This window comes from Pomacea canaliculata, linkage group LG5, assembly GCF_003073045.1.
Source record: "Pomacea canaliculata isolate SZHN2017 linkage group LG5, ASM307304v1, whole genome shotgun sequence".
Lineage (NCBI taxonomy): Eukaryota > Metazoa > Mollusca > Gastropoda > Architaenioglossa > Ampullariidae > Pomacea > Pomacea canaliculata.
Genome location: NC_037594.1, coordinates 16,150,155 through 16,165,056, shown reverse-complemented (window position 1 = coordinate 16,165,056; position 14,902 = coordinate 16,150,155). Strand labels below are relative to the sequence as shown.

General features: G+C 42.7%; 2 protein-coding genes across 2 annotated transcripts in view; one reads left to right on the top strand and one right to left on the bottom strand.

The window, feature by feature from the left end:
• The first annotated feature begins 1,537 nt into the window (after positions 1-1,537).
• Positions 1,538-12,555, top strand: LOC112564455 (bromodomain adjacent to zinc finger domain protein 2B-like). Its single transcript, XM_025239294.1, has 3 exons — positions 1,538-6,686; positions 9,036-9,437; positions 10,268-12,555. The coding sequence occupies exon 1, from the start codon at positions 3,401-3,403 to the stop codon at positions 5,231-5,233; it is 1,833 nt and encodes a 610-aa protein (XP_025095079.1). The 5' UTR covers positions 1,538-3,400; the 3' UTR covers positions 5,234-6,686; positions 9,036-9,437; positions 10,268-12,555.
• Positions 10,994-14,902, bottom strand: part of LOC112564457 — a 14,740-nt gene continuing 10,831 nt past the window's right edge. The window contains exon 6 of the transcript XR_003099211.1: positions 10,994-13,227. The gene's annotated coding sequence lies outside the window, so the exon portion shown is untranslated. The remainder of the gene's footprint in view (positions 13,228-14,902) is intronic.

The window sequence follows — 14,902 nt, the reverse complement described above, 5'->3', positions numbered from 1 at the left end:
CCTAGACTTAAATGATGTACGACATTATTCATCGTTTGCTTTGGCTCGTTCTCACCTGCGCGCTGTCATAGGAAGAGTTGCCAAGCGCTTTACAGTACGGCATATAAATGACACGAGCTCGTATATCGAATTTTCACTCGTAAGTAAGAACATTTCCTCGAATGTTTGGCTTGTATCTCGATTTATTCGTATATTGGTTCACTCTATGTAGAGGTCTTACGTAAGTATTGTGATGCGTATCTAGTGTTCAAATTGCAAAACACCTTTTTAGTTGGGGATCGTGGGATTATGTAAGACGATTTCCATGTAAGAAAAGCCAATGAATAACACATATCTACATACATCGACTTCATTAATAGCGTATATCTACCAGTGACTTGGCCCCAGGATTTCCTGACGTTGCGCTAGACCCAGTTCTCTGGACGCACAAAACTTAAAGAAAAAAAAATTCCTAGCAGCCGTGTTGCATAAATATGAAACTTGAGCGACACGCTCTAGTGTAGCGGACAGAAGTTGGTGGAGAAGGGTGACACGACTATACTTATTCCTTTACGCCCCCAGTGGAGCATAGGGCCGCAACTACACCACGCCATCGGATCCGGTTCTGTGTCCCATCTCATTGGGGTCCATGTCATGCCAGCTGCCTCCGCCTCGCTGTAAACCGATTTCTCCATGTCTGTCTGAGTCTCCCAACCCTGCGCTGCCCCTGTGGGTTCCAGCCCAGAGCTTGTCTCGTTAAATTGTCGGCTTGCTTTCGCAGGGTGTGACCGATCCAGCCCCAGCTGTAAATGAATCCTCCCCGCGGTTTCTCAGAGGCGTCTTCTGCGGTTCCTTCGATGCTTGATAAAATGGGGCAAAGCTAAACCACCCATTTGTTTACGAGAACTCCCTCTTAAAGTATTTAATTTGTACACTAGGGTTGTTTTTTTTTTCCTTTCCTAATGCAGTTTTCTTTGCAGAGCGATCACATGACGCTCGATTCTTAAAAATCTAACATTTTGTAAAAGAGAGCGGTTTTGTGAATATATTTTATTGTTACTGTTGATATCAAAGAGGATATGATAGCCTCTTCAGTTGAAAGGACAATTTAAAGCTTGACACTAACCATAGCTTTCTTGTTATGCTTTATTGGAAACCACGGCCAATTTTATTCAGTTTAGAAAAACAGAACAACCTGCCTGTACAAAAGAAACAACACAATAATATACCAACGTATGAACGGCTATGTAAAAAATAAAGTCTTAATGATAATGAAGATCATCACCATTGCATATTTTGATGTGTTTTTTTTTTAATCGAAAAATAAAATTTATAAGAATAATAATTACAAACCTCAAAGAGAATAGGGATTACGATTACTGTTGTTATTGCTATATTTTCATGCATTGTTCCTGTAACAAATAGTCTACGTATTTTCTCATTGTGTTTTGCGTTAATGTGTTATACGTTTTCTTGTAAATGTTCCCTGAGGGTTATGAATAAACTTTTTGGACTTGTTTTGCGATAACAAAAGCCGACATAACATGCGAAATTGTGTGGCTTCATGTTTAGCAAATACCTTGCACCAAATGTGTCTCAAAATTTAATATTGTATCCCTCGTAACAGCTTCTGCGTTTTAAACATTGATTCAGACACGCTTTGTTGACACGTTTCTGACATATGCAGAAAACAAACTGTGTGCCATGGACAGACTGTTGACTACCGAGGGGGAAAAAAAATATGGAAAGCAGTGGGCGGGACGTGAAGCTGGGTGGCGGGTGGGTGAGATGACGTGAAGGGGGAGCGGGAAGGCATAGGCTGCTCATTAACGAGTAAGAAGGGCGGAGCTGTGCATCAGGCGAGAGATTATCCAAGTGAGAAAGAAGAAGCAGATGTTTAATTAGGATCTTCTGGGATTCACGCAATTGAAACATTACAAACGCATGAAGGGTTGGAGGAGTTCGGTGGCAAATATCAAGAAAGGCCGATGATCACGGGTGTGTGTACGTTGGGGTGGTGGTGATGGGGGTGGTGGTGACCCCCTCAAGAAACTCGTTCTGCATGCGTAAACTGATAAACTTAATTTCAGCAGATTAAATCAGTAGAGGTGGATGTTTCTGTGCACACGAACATACAAAACAAAAAAGAAAACAAGTTTGTCAAGAATATAGCACGCCATCTGGTCAGTCGTCGCACGCGGACAATAATGATGACGTTGCTAATGTCATATAAATGTCTGTTTATGCGAGAATAAGGCAATTCTGCGGCCTGTAAAATAGCATTTATGTCAAATTCTTACCCTCCAAAAAGAAGAGAAGGAAGGAAAAATGATGATGACGACGAAAAGTAAAAACTAAAAGTTCAAAACACATTGAACATAGCAAAACCCTTAGCTCGGGTTTCTCCGTGCAGTCAATTTATCTTGGTTCATCATGTTGAGGTATACGAGAGCTTGTACGACGCGCTGGCGAGGTTTTCGCCCGACAACAGACAGCGCAGAACGTCAGATTTCGCAAGATTGGCGGTCGGCTGAAACAGCGCCAACTGCCGACATCCTGCTCCGGCGTCTGGCTTTGGCCAAACACAAAATGGGAGCCCGATCTTTCTGATGTGACTGACATTTCCAACGCGTCAGCCACGCTGTCTACAGCTGAAATGTTCTTGATGTCGATGACATACTTTTTGCACAGGTCAGTGAGGTGTATCATTCTCGCCCATTACGAGGGTGGATAGTGATTCACAGGGGGGAAAAAAAAACTCTCTTCAGTAAATGGCTTTCTGTGTCTTCTGTTCTACCTCATTCGGGACACTGCGGTAAGTCCCTCAGCAGGAAAGACGCAGTTTGTGTCCAGTATTCCAGGAAAAACAACTTGTTTTCTTCTGAAGACGAATGTGCGAAAAGACGCAAAATAGTAAAGAGTGCGTGCGATTGTCCTTAGACCGTGTTCTTGCCAGATATAAACAGCGCGCATTGCAATGTGTTTGGTTGGAGACATACGTGTCCTGAAGTGAGTGTTTCCCGCTTACAGGTTAAATTTTGTTTTCTCACTGTGTCTCCTGAGTATGATAGATGATGTTTTCTTGTCAGAACAGCACTTTAACAAGGGTGTTCTATGGCTAAACGTCTATGTCACATATTATCAATCTACTAACCCTCCACGTTAGTCGCAGAGACTCAAGGGATGGAAGTCCACCAAAACTCGCCACCTTTGAAGACAAATCGTTTCATCTGCACGACGCTTCTGGCTTATCGCAGACAATTAAGGGACATTTTTATTGCACCTCGTCAACAATGTTTTGAGAAGACGTGTTAACTTGATTCACTTTTTTTTTCATCGGACAAAAATTCTACCCAATTACTTACAGATCTCTGGCCCTGCAAGACAAACGAATTCATCAACATATTCAGCCTCATTCAGAATGATGTCGCTCTTCTTGCTGCTAGTGCCAGCACTGCTGTGCCACGTTGTTGTGAGTGGTCAAACCCTGCAATCTCCGGTGCCGGTGGAAGGAGAAATCGAACCGTCCAATACCACGAGCATCGATGATCTGTCGTTTGCAGGGGTGAGAAACGAGAATGAAGACAACAGCTCTGTACCCGAGAATCTGAGCACTGACGCGGTACGGAGCGTAACCACAACATCAGATACCTTCTCCAGCGATGTGGACAATGAAGAAACGCCAGAAAGGGTAGATGGGATCGGAAAGCACCGAGTTCCGACGTTGAAATCTCTTATCGCACGCGTTCAGCAAAGAGTCACCACTTACCCGATTCTGTACCAGGGACTAAAGAAAGGAAGAGAAGGCAGGGACTCGCTGAACGAAGAAGAGGGTCTGAGAGGTGCATCGGGCAGCCGCACATGGTTTGAGAAAAATCCCAAAGTCACCATCACCGTTGATGCCCAAGGATACCCGCACAGGATTGGGGCAAAGGTCAGATCCCGTGTCACGGATCATCAACAGTCTAACCAAGGAGGCGACGCTGTCCTCGCCATCGGTCGCTCTGGAAATGGCGGGTTGTTTGCTGAGCAACATGCTCCTTATACTAGTAGCAGAACGTCAAACAATCAGCTGCCCGATTCAAACGGGTATTCGGGGTACAGTGGCAAAAACAGCATGAATTCAAACTACGGTGCGGGTGCAAGACAAAGAACGCGGGACTACCCTGCAGCATCTGACATATCCTTGTTGTTCAGTAAGTTGTCGCAGATTGAGAATGAACTGTTGGGTCTGAAGGAAACTGTCCTGCTACAGGGCTCCGTCCATATTCGAACCTCCCAGCGCCTGGAGGCGCTGATTGTCAACCAAATCAAACTTGCACTACAGAACAGCAGGACCAGCACTCAAATACTAGAGAAGCTCAACAGTTGCTGCGGATGCACGGCGCCTGGCAAAGAAAGCGCGGACCTTTCCCCCGATTCTCCGTTATCTAGAAGAGCAAGCATGCCAGATCAAACAGGAACATCTTTTGTATCCAACGGCACACAACCTTCAAATTCAAGCTCTGCAATTCGGAATGTTACTGAAGTCGATGACACCCTTCGGGAATCGAGAAGTGATGTCAAGGAGACAAATGGACGACAAAATCAAACCTTTGTTGTCAACGCGACTTCAGAGCGAGCTACTTCCTCTGGTCCTTCGACAATGGTTAGGAAAGTTGTAGATGTTCCGATCGAGGCTATGCCCTCTAACACTACGCCGACGACGACACTCTCAAAAATGGCAGTCACGAGCCCCACACCCATATCTGAAGCGACTGCGACTTCTGTTGTCTCTACAGCTAAGAGTCATCGAGAAAATGGTGAAGAAGTTACTGACGACGAAAGGAAACCACGAAAACAAGCCGATGAGGAGATACTTGCTAAGAAGCTTCACGACCCTGGTGACGAAGATAGCGAGAGTGATGAAGAAGACGAAAGCGACGAGGACAGTTCTGACGATGACGACAACGAGGAGGATGAAAACCAATCAAAATATCGACGCAAAGAGCCTCATGGTGCTGACAGTGACGACGACGACGACGAAGATGATGATGATAGCGATAAAGAAGAGAAAGAAGCCGATGATAGTGATAAAACAAAAATGGACCGACATGGAGAGAGCGACGAAAACAGCGAAAACTGGAGAAAGAGCGAAATTTTGAACATACGACGAACAGAAGCAAGAGCCAGGACAACGAATTTTATCAGACAGAGAAAGAAAGGAAGTCTGAAACAAGAGAAGCACAACGACCAACTTCTCTGGGAAAAGTGACTCCCTTTAATGAACATCCGAGCCAAGGATTTCAACCATCTACAAATGCGAGTACGGAAGACTACGGCAACGATGAACGTCGAGACGACATTCAAGATGACGAGAAGAACAAAGGAATTATGGCTGCCACTGACAGTGTTGTGACCCTAAACGGCTCAGTCTCTGACCCCGCAGATACTTATGTTGCTGGTTTAAACTCTAGTAGGCGCGTGCCTGAACATTCAGTAAACTTTACGGAAGATACCACCTCAACTGTCTCTTCAGGAGTCTCAACAGAGATGGTAATCTTAGAGATGGTATCACCTGCTGTCACGCAAACTGGGGTACCAAACGACAGTAATAGCATTGTAGATAGCAAGACTACACACGAACCACAAATCTTCGACTCCAGCGGGAGAGCCACCGGGGACCGTGCAACGGTTGCAGAAGGGCAAAATGCCCCGAAGTTAAACAATGTGAGCAACGGGACTGCTAAACTCGAACAAGATGCCAGGCAAAATAAACACGCCCGACAGGAAAGCAGATTGAATGCTTCCGACATAGTTTCCTTTGTAGATGGTGAGGAGACCGTGTCTTTGGAAACGAGTGCTGGTGAAGAAGAGAAAAATATTTCTGAGACAACTGCGATAGTTGTCGAACTAACATTTCCGACCCACACCTTATAGAACTTGCTGATAGTGGGAATACGCAACCTTCTCATGGAAGCAAAGAGTCCAGTGTATCTAGGTTTCTAACGAAGGATGGCAAGGCATCTTCTGGTGAGCAAATGCTCAACAACAGTAGAGTCGCAGATTCCGCTCATGCTCACACGCAGAATGATGAACCAAAAGGAAAGGAAACAGTTGATGCTGACGATGATAATGACAAAAGAGACAGACTGTCGACTCCTAATGAGCGCAGAACAGCCGATGAAGGATCAAAATACACAAGCGTTAGTCCAAGGGAACAAATTTCCTCCAGGGAGACAGCTACGACGACGACGACGACGACGACGACGACTAAAGTATTGCTGGGCAATGGTGGTGTAGATGTCAACGGGTGAGAAAAGACGATGCCGCACAGGAGAGGGACGTGGGAGAAGGTCAAAGTTCACTCTCTGGTCATGAACGCCCTGCAATGGCAGAGAACGACACCGCGACCCTTGACCCAGATGAAGGTGGGGACGTGAACACCACCGCTGAAGCGGCGCCGCAACGTGTTCCGGCTGACCTTGCATCACCTGTAATCCCTCCTGCGACTGTCGTTCCTCCCACCATCGCCTACACCAGCACGGACCTGCAGCACCTCCACACCAGAGATCGGACTCCCTTGGCGAGAACGACATCTACACCTACTACCACAGTCACGATCGCTACCACAACTACCACGTCACTAGCTAAGCCGACTACTGGCAAGGTCTCTGGATCTCGTGCGGAGTCGGGACCCTCTTCACATTACGATTCCGAAGAACCCGGTGAGTAAACGATATTCTCATTATTAGTTTTCCCTCTTAGGTAAGTGCACTCTCGACCACTTAGGAGACATAGTAACGAACTCTTGATTTATTTTGTTTCAACGATGTGGTTCATTACTGCGATATCAGCAATGTAACAAGCAAAACACCACGAAAAATATTCTTTTCTGTAATGCTTGACGGCTTCTCGTTTCTCTCTATTTTTCATTTGACATTGACTGATTGACTGATTAATAGGTAGACACCTACAGCCTAACACAGGCAGGCACGAGAATTGTATACCATTAGGTTCTCAGTGATCAGTATTCAGGTTTTGTTCTTTGGATTTATCGAATGCAATGAGTGCATCCTTTCATTTTCCCATCTCTTCCGATTTTTATCGATGTTTTTCATTTTTTACGCCAGGAAAGAAAGAGAAATGTGTATGCTTCAGAAAATCTGTCGAACATAATGAAATAGCAGGAACCATCTGTTTCTTGGTATCCCCATTGGTGTCATGCCTCACTGGTTTTTGTAAATAATACATGCCAGGTAGCTTCCCTTAGTTTCCGGCGGTGTCTTGTTATGTCTGACTTGCTATTTATGTGTGCTATTTTTTCTCCTTTTCCTTTAAAAAAAAAAGTCTCGTAAGCCCACTTTTATTCTTCTACCAGCAGTTGAGAGATTCGTCTTGCTGAGGCATCTAGTCCATCATAACGCAGACGCGTGCGCGCGTGTGTGTGTAGTACGTCTAAGAGATAGAAAAGTTTACATCATAAATACAGATCGACAGAATTGCGCTCCAGAAAAGAGTAGCTTGCATTAAAGCTTTCAAAAACGTTGACGATTGAAAAAGATTGTAACATAAGAAATCAGATATAATAAGATGATTTTCCTTCACTCATACTTTCTTTTGTAATCTTTCCTATATCCACATAAAATGTACAAGAAAATAGTATGCGTTGCTTCATCCTCATCTTCTGACACCGACGTTGATTTCAGGTACATGTATACCAAATTATTATAGTAAATGATTGAACTTTGCATAACCAGTAGCAAAGTGTATAAACCAGCGACACATTGTTTTCAATTCTACATACTTCTTTGTCAGTCTTAGAAACGAAATACTTAGTGAGTAAAACTTGGTTCTTTCCTAATTGTAATTTATTTTTCCTCTTTTGCTTGCATAACAACGAGAGAAGCAATAGGCCTAATTGTATTTGTATTTATGGTTCAGAAAATTGTGGTAGATGCGGATAAAAGACACAAAAGGATATCTGAGAGATGTTTATTTTTCTGAAGAACACTTGTAGGTCTCATACAAACAATTTTGCTGAAGAAGTCTTGTCTATCAACAACAGCCCTCAAATTACATTCTAGAAACTAGTCATTAAGCTATGAACAGATATTTGTATAAAAATGAGATACAGAATTCCAATTCGTTTCCGACATATATCTTGACAGCAGTTCTTTTCTAAAATTTCATTTCCCTTTTTGCTGACTCTCAGCAAGGTTTCTCGTAATGTGGACTTGATCACGTTCCCTCAGATGACATGTTATTTGAAACGCATGGTTGAGCTCATGAGTTAGGTGGGATGGAAAAATGAGGGATCTATCAAATCACTGGCAGGCTGTTCTCTCTTCAACTCAGCATGCTACTATAAGCAGTCGTGCCAACATTTCCGTCATATTTGGCAAAAAACCAGCAGAGTAGCTCTGGGGAAAAGCTACATGGCGGTTACCTCGACATGACGGAAGGGTGAGTTCGTTCACCAGCATCATCGTATTGAAACTTAGCTAAAGAGTAACGCAGACGTGTTTTTTAAGAACTGCTTTTAACGATAGCGAACCAAGTTTGTTTTTAACTGGTGAACTACCTGTAAATGCTCGCCAAACAAAGGTAAAAAAAAAAAGTCTTTCATGTCTTCGACAAGCTCATCAGTTCCGCTTCTTTGAATCTAAAATAAATGTTTGTGCTTCGGGTGAGCCGTTTGGCATCAGCAACCGTCTTTACCTGCCTCCAGATTCTTTCATGGCCGTTCTTAATGGTACAAAATATACAAAGGCTTAACCCAGTTTTGCAAAGTTTTCACATGATTGGTTTTTTTGTTGTTTTTTTTTTAATATAAACTGATTAAACGTTTCATATGTTTTGTTCTGTTACGAAAGACATTAAATGTCACACTATTATTCATTTTAAATAACTGTTCGTTCATAGATATTACTGGCTTTTTCGCTTCTTCATTAGATCTTAAAATTTTGTAATTATTGCAATGTTACATGACTTGCAATTATTTACCATTTCCCTCAAATGTATACTTGCATCATTATCATATTTATCTTACTAAAGCAACCGCGTTGTTCTGACAGAAAGACGGCCTAGCCTCGAAGTGGATTTGTCATCTGGAGCGATACAGGGTGACAACATTCAAGGAATGACTTGGAGTACTCCTCTGTATCCTCCGAGAAACACGTCTTTACGGAGGGCCAGAGTGCGGATGGGCAAAGCGAAAAGAGAAACTCGTGCCAAGGAAACAGGCTGCCGTTTACAAGGTGTTCTCAAGTTTACATTCACGCCACCGGCACGTCCATCAAAACATCTTCCCAGTCGTTATTATCACACTCGTGGTCGCCTCCAGAGCAGTTCGCAAGTCGATAATGCTTCGAGTGCACAGAAAGGTTCCAGGCAAGAGCTTCAACTTGATTTATGGTTTCAAAGTCCCAGATCGTGGGTCTTTAATCTCGGCGATTCAATCGCAAACAACGGCTTTTGTAAGTAATGACAAAACAAACTACATTTTTTTTTTAAACGAGGCTGTGCGCGCGTGCGTGGGTGCGTGTGTGTGTGTGTGAGCTTTATACAAATCCATGCTGTCATAACCATTCTTTTTAAGATTGTTGTTTGCCGGCAAGATCTTAGACTGTTTGGACTGGATACTTTGCACCCGTGTGCCTTTATTTTGTTTACTTTACCGTTAATGGAGGTTATCCATTGCTTCAAATTTAAAAATCTACTACAGAGTAAATTTGACAATGTCATTTAGAGAGTATCCTAAGAGAGTGTGAGAGAGATAGCGAGACTTAGGGCCCGGTAAACAGTTTATCTCTCCTTTACTGAAAATGAGCTGCAGAGTCCCGGAATGCTCTTTGGTCTGTGTCGTGAGAGCACCGAACCTTTCAAGCGGAGGGTCATACCCCGGGCAACGCCGGGTACTTTGACTAGTGTGCTAATAAAGGATACTCATGCTAGAAATAATAAAGGATAAATGATCTTTTGCTGAAGCCTTGTCTGGCTGGACAGCTTTCTCGTCAAAGTCTGATAAAGACTAGTAGCGACAGCAAAAAAATTAACAATCCTTTTTGATTTTCTTTATTTACTCTTCTTTCGTTAATGAAAATAATTTTCTTCTCTTTTGTCGTCTTTTCCTTCCTTCCTTTAAAAGAATACACTTGTTCCAAAAAAAGTATTCCGTTAGCAAACAACAATGGTTCAGTGAAAAATGCGATGTGAAAACGTATTTTGAAACTTTCAACGTGGAGTAGCCGCTTTGTGAAAATGTCGGTCAATTTAGTGATGCTAATTATCATCGTCTTCTTTGTAGCTGGAGATGGAGCTGTTCAGGAAAATGACTGCGAAGCTCAAGGTTACGGCACCGACTTCGCTGTCTACGGAAGCGACAAACACGTCAACGCTCGGCAAAAGCTGCTGCAGTCAAAGAGGAATTTTATTTACGACAGAATCACGCTTGTGGTTAGCGACCAGACCGTCTCCTGGAACAACCACCGAGGAGAATCCGCTTCCTTGAGAGATCCGAGCCTCTTCGCTCTGGCTGGGCAGTCCGACAACCAAGGCGATGTCAACTACGATGTCTACTTAGGACTGAATCGAGTCATTGACGGAGACTACCGAAGTGGTCAAGGACTCTGTAAAGTCGTCGCCACGTGGCTGAAATGACATTGGTTTATCTACATCTCCTGTTGACCCTACGTACTTTATCATCTTCATTCCTTCCTTCACGTTTTTTTTGTCAACTCTCTCCCATCCGTCATCACTTCCCTTCTCCCCCTACAAGGGCTTTTTCTTTCTTCAGATGGCGCCATATACTTTTTTCTTGTTTCCTTCTGGTTTTGTTTAGTTATAAATTTTTTTCTTATTTATTTCTATTTTTCTCTTTGTGGTCATGTACTGACAATTTGTCTTAAAATACCCAGAAAAAATTACATACACGTGAACTGCGGTTGAATTGTATTGTGCAACGTTTTCTTTTTAATTATTCGCTCGTTGAGAAAGATTAAGCTTTGGGCTTTTTGTTTTGTTTTGCTTTTCATTGTTTTGTTTTGTTTTGTTGTTTGGCAGCTAAAATACAAGCGTGTGTCTGAAACATGGATTTTCTTTTTGTGATAGCATTTTCTGACCAGGCGCCTTTCACAAGTCTTCTGAAAGAGTGGGAATGAAAGTCATTTACTCCAATAATTAATTATGCTCGAGGTCAAGCTGTAAGAGAAGTGGTATAATGTTTATTAAGTGATAATTGCTGCATTTTTGCCTCAGCTTGTTTAAACTGTCTTGAAAAGCGTGTCTGTGTGCCTCGCAGCAAGCGAACTGGAGTCCTAAAGAACTATGTGCAGCAGAATTCTCGTGAACAGATGAGACTTCAGCGGGGTACCCGAGCCTAATACACAAAGATCCCAGTCGAGCGAACGATGTTGTTTGCTCTCTGTTACATTTTGGCTCAATACGTGTCTTTCTGCTCGTCTGCCTCTGCATATCTCTGGTATGCACACGATGTATATGGAAAGACCCTGGGTTGGTTTCTACGTACACATAATTTTATCCTTCCTCTCTCGTTCTCTCTCTCTCATCCTTACTGCCTAATTTCGTTGTCCCCATTTGTTCTCGGTCATAGAGATATGTTACAATTGCTTCTGCGTTGCATTGTTCACACACGTTGGCCCCACGAAAAGTGTTGCCCCTAACACCACACTCCCCGACAACCAAATAAGTTTAAGGGACGTTTACCTTATCTCTCTTCCTCCCTCATATGTGTGCGTGTCTGTCAGTTCACGTGCTGTCTGTGTGTAAGAGAGAGAGAAGTGTGTCACAGACGTGTATCATGGGTTGGGATACGTGAGCTAGAAAACTGTGAAACGGGTTTAAATGTGCGTTTATATGCAAGTATGCTGATGGTAAAGTGGGATGTCATATTATATTTTGGTCAAATGTCAATTGTAAATGCAGTTCGGATATTTGAAAAAATATAAGGCACTGCATGCTGATCTGTTAGCAATACTGTGCCATGCAGTGAATGACATTACAAGCAAGGACAGGGCATTAAACACTGTTTTCAGAGTCTTTTTTTAAAATGTTTAGTTAAAATGACATTAGTTATTGTTATGCTAGTTGTTTATAGCTATTGCCCTTTGCACCTCCGCGTGTCCTTAACCTCTAAGCTTAACCCTTTATTTACACGTTGCTTTTATATATATATTATATACACAAACGCACATTTACTTTAAGAATAACAGGGAAAATATGAACGTGGCACTCATTACTATTGTGCCTTCTAACTACCTTGGTGTCTTCCCAAATATTAATTTTTACGGGTTCCGCGGGAAGTTTGTGTCTGAATTTATATGTTGTCATTTTTTGTGATGTTGTAATTTACTGCACGCGATACTGTACTGATAAATGAAAAATACAGTTTAGTACATTTTAAATTTTGATTGTACTCACCTGCGATTGTTACACTGTGGCCCTTGCACCAGCTTTTGTATATTTATATAGGACTGCGAGTTATTCCTGCACTGAATTAAAACAGATATGTTTAGCATATTTGAGAGCTGCCATGTACTGACTTGACTTGGTAAAAACAGTTCATTCTTATGCTCACATGTAAGCGTTATGTTTTCTGTTAGCGCTTTGGCGTTTCTCTTTACGTGTGCTTGGAGCTAACACCAACGATAAAAAGTACACCACCTCTCTTTTTCTTTCACTAACTTTATTCACTTTTTTCTTGAGTTTTTCTTCTCTTAACTTGCTTTCCAATCTCTCTCTTTCTCTCTCATCAAGACATAGTCGTGGACCGTATAGCCTACAAACTTTCCACCTTGACTCTGTCGTTTCTGGCACTGTTCCTCAGTACCTCTCCAAACTCAATCCCATCTATACATCCGCACGACTTCTTCGCTCATCTTCTGACACCAAGCTTCTTCGTACCAAGCCCTATCATCTTGGAACGGAATACCCGTCAGCCTTCGTCACTCTGATTCTCTTACCACTTAAGACACCTTTTCAGAGCGACGACTTCAATTATATCATTTATGTAAAGCGCTATGAGCAAATCTTTGGAAAGGAGCTATTTTTTACTACTACTACTACGTAGTCTTTTTTTCCCTCGTTCAACGTATTGCTCGATTAATTGTGTTGATTTTTGTCTTTTGACGCCTGCCGCTACATGCATCACACGCAGCATCAGCTAGATAAAGTTTCTTCCCAAGTTCTCCACCTTCCGCCGGAGTCTTTTTCTTTTTTCTATCTCCTGCTGTGTCAGTCCTGTAAACACTAGAATAGGTCAACAGAATTTAGTTCAGGCGCAATACAGGCAAAGAGCAGAAGAAAGTTTGGGTGGGTGAAGGCTGAGACAGGAAAAAAAAAGGAAAAGAAAAACTCTAAATATGTTTTCAAGATGTGGAAGAGGGCTTACAATGTTCGCGAGCTGTAGGAAATGCAAACAAGGCCGCGGTGTGTATCAACAACGTCTGAAGTACTTTGCCATGAGGCGTGTTACATTAACCTGTTTGCTGTCTGCGTGGCCTCGCAACATTTAATTCAACAGCATGGTGTAATCATTGAAAAATAACATGTTTTTTTTAGCATAGTGACACTATTAACCGAGACTACGCATTGTCCTCTTTTACGTAACCACTAGCCGGGTCACCCAGTCTCGTTAGATAATTATTTTGTCCAGCGAGCTCTGTCAGCTTTCAATTTTGATTGATTTAATTTGAGTTGAGTTCAGTGTCAGCTTCCATCTGCCACTTATATGAATCAAGCTTTTTGTGCGCAGCCTGGATAGTAACGTAGTGGAGCAGTTGTGTTCTTGATGCCCCTTCCCTAATTTGACAGGCTGACAAGTCATGTTCATTAACGGCGGCAAGAGGTTTCAAGTGAAGGGGGAACTAATAGTGGCTGTAGTGCCATTCACCAACATCCCGAGCTCGCTAGACCTCCCATCTCTCTCTCCTCTCCCTCTTCCTTAGTGCTCATATTACGACGTTGTCCACGTTTGTTCTGCGTGGTAGAGATATGTCACAATTTCTTTGGCCTGGTATTTTTCTATTTGGAGTCACAGTCACTATCGTATAACGAAAACAAGTAAAACATCAAAATAAATACCAGCGACCGATTCTCGTGGATAGTAATATTCCTGCCAAATATGGATGAACTGTTGAGATTCCTCGAGGTTTCAACCAACGCACACCACACACCCACACCCAGCTGCGTACTCATCCACCCTCCTCACACATCTTCCACACTCTTTTTTAATTTATCATGTTATCATAACTATAACTATGTCATTTACGGCAAACCATATAACCCCTTTTTTCTAACCCCAAAGGTCAGACTGCTAAAAGATGCATTGTCTTCTTAGATAAACCTTGGATTACAGTGGATTGGGGGTCGAATGTAAGCCTTCAGAGATTCTTTATAACAACGAATGCAGATACAGGTCGGAATTTAAGTGACTGAAGCGTTTTATTTAAATGCAAACTGCCTAAGATCTCGTACGTTGACTCTTGTCAAGGTAAAGTGTTTAGCGCGAGTAAGTACGATTATGAAAAATGATGTTAACCCGTTTAGCGTTGATCGTATTGTAGAGATAATGATGCACTTTTTTCACCAGATATTTTGTAAAAGCAAACAGACAAGTTCCATTGCAAAATCGAGGCTAGGTAGATCCTCCATTGCGCAGGCTTGGAGGAAAACAGGCGTGGGTGTGCGCTCGCGTCAACGTTGGGAGCTTGTCGTGTCACATGACCAGAATCAGTACCAATCTCTCTGTACAAATGTCCGTAAACATCGCTTCAGTGGGTTCCTTTGGACTTTTTCTATAGACCGGTGGCAACGGTACCTCCAGGACAGTCGAATTTCTCCAGTTCATAACTACCCAGCCCCTCTTCTTCCTCCAACAATCTTTGGTTCATATCCACAGCACGTGAACATTTCCCTTATCCCA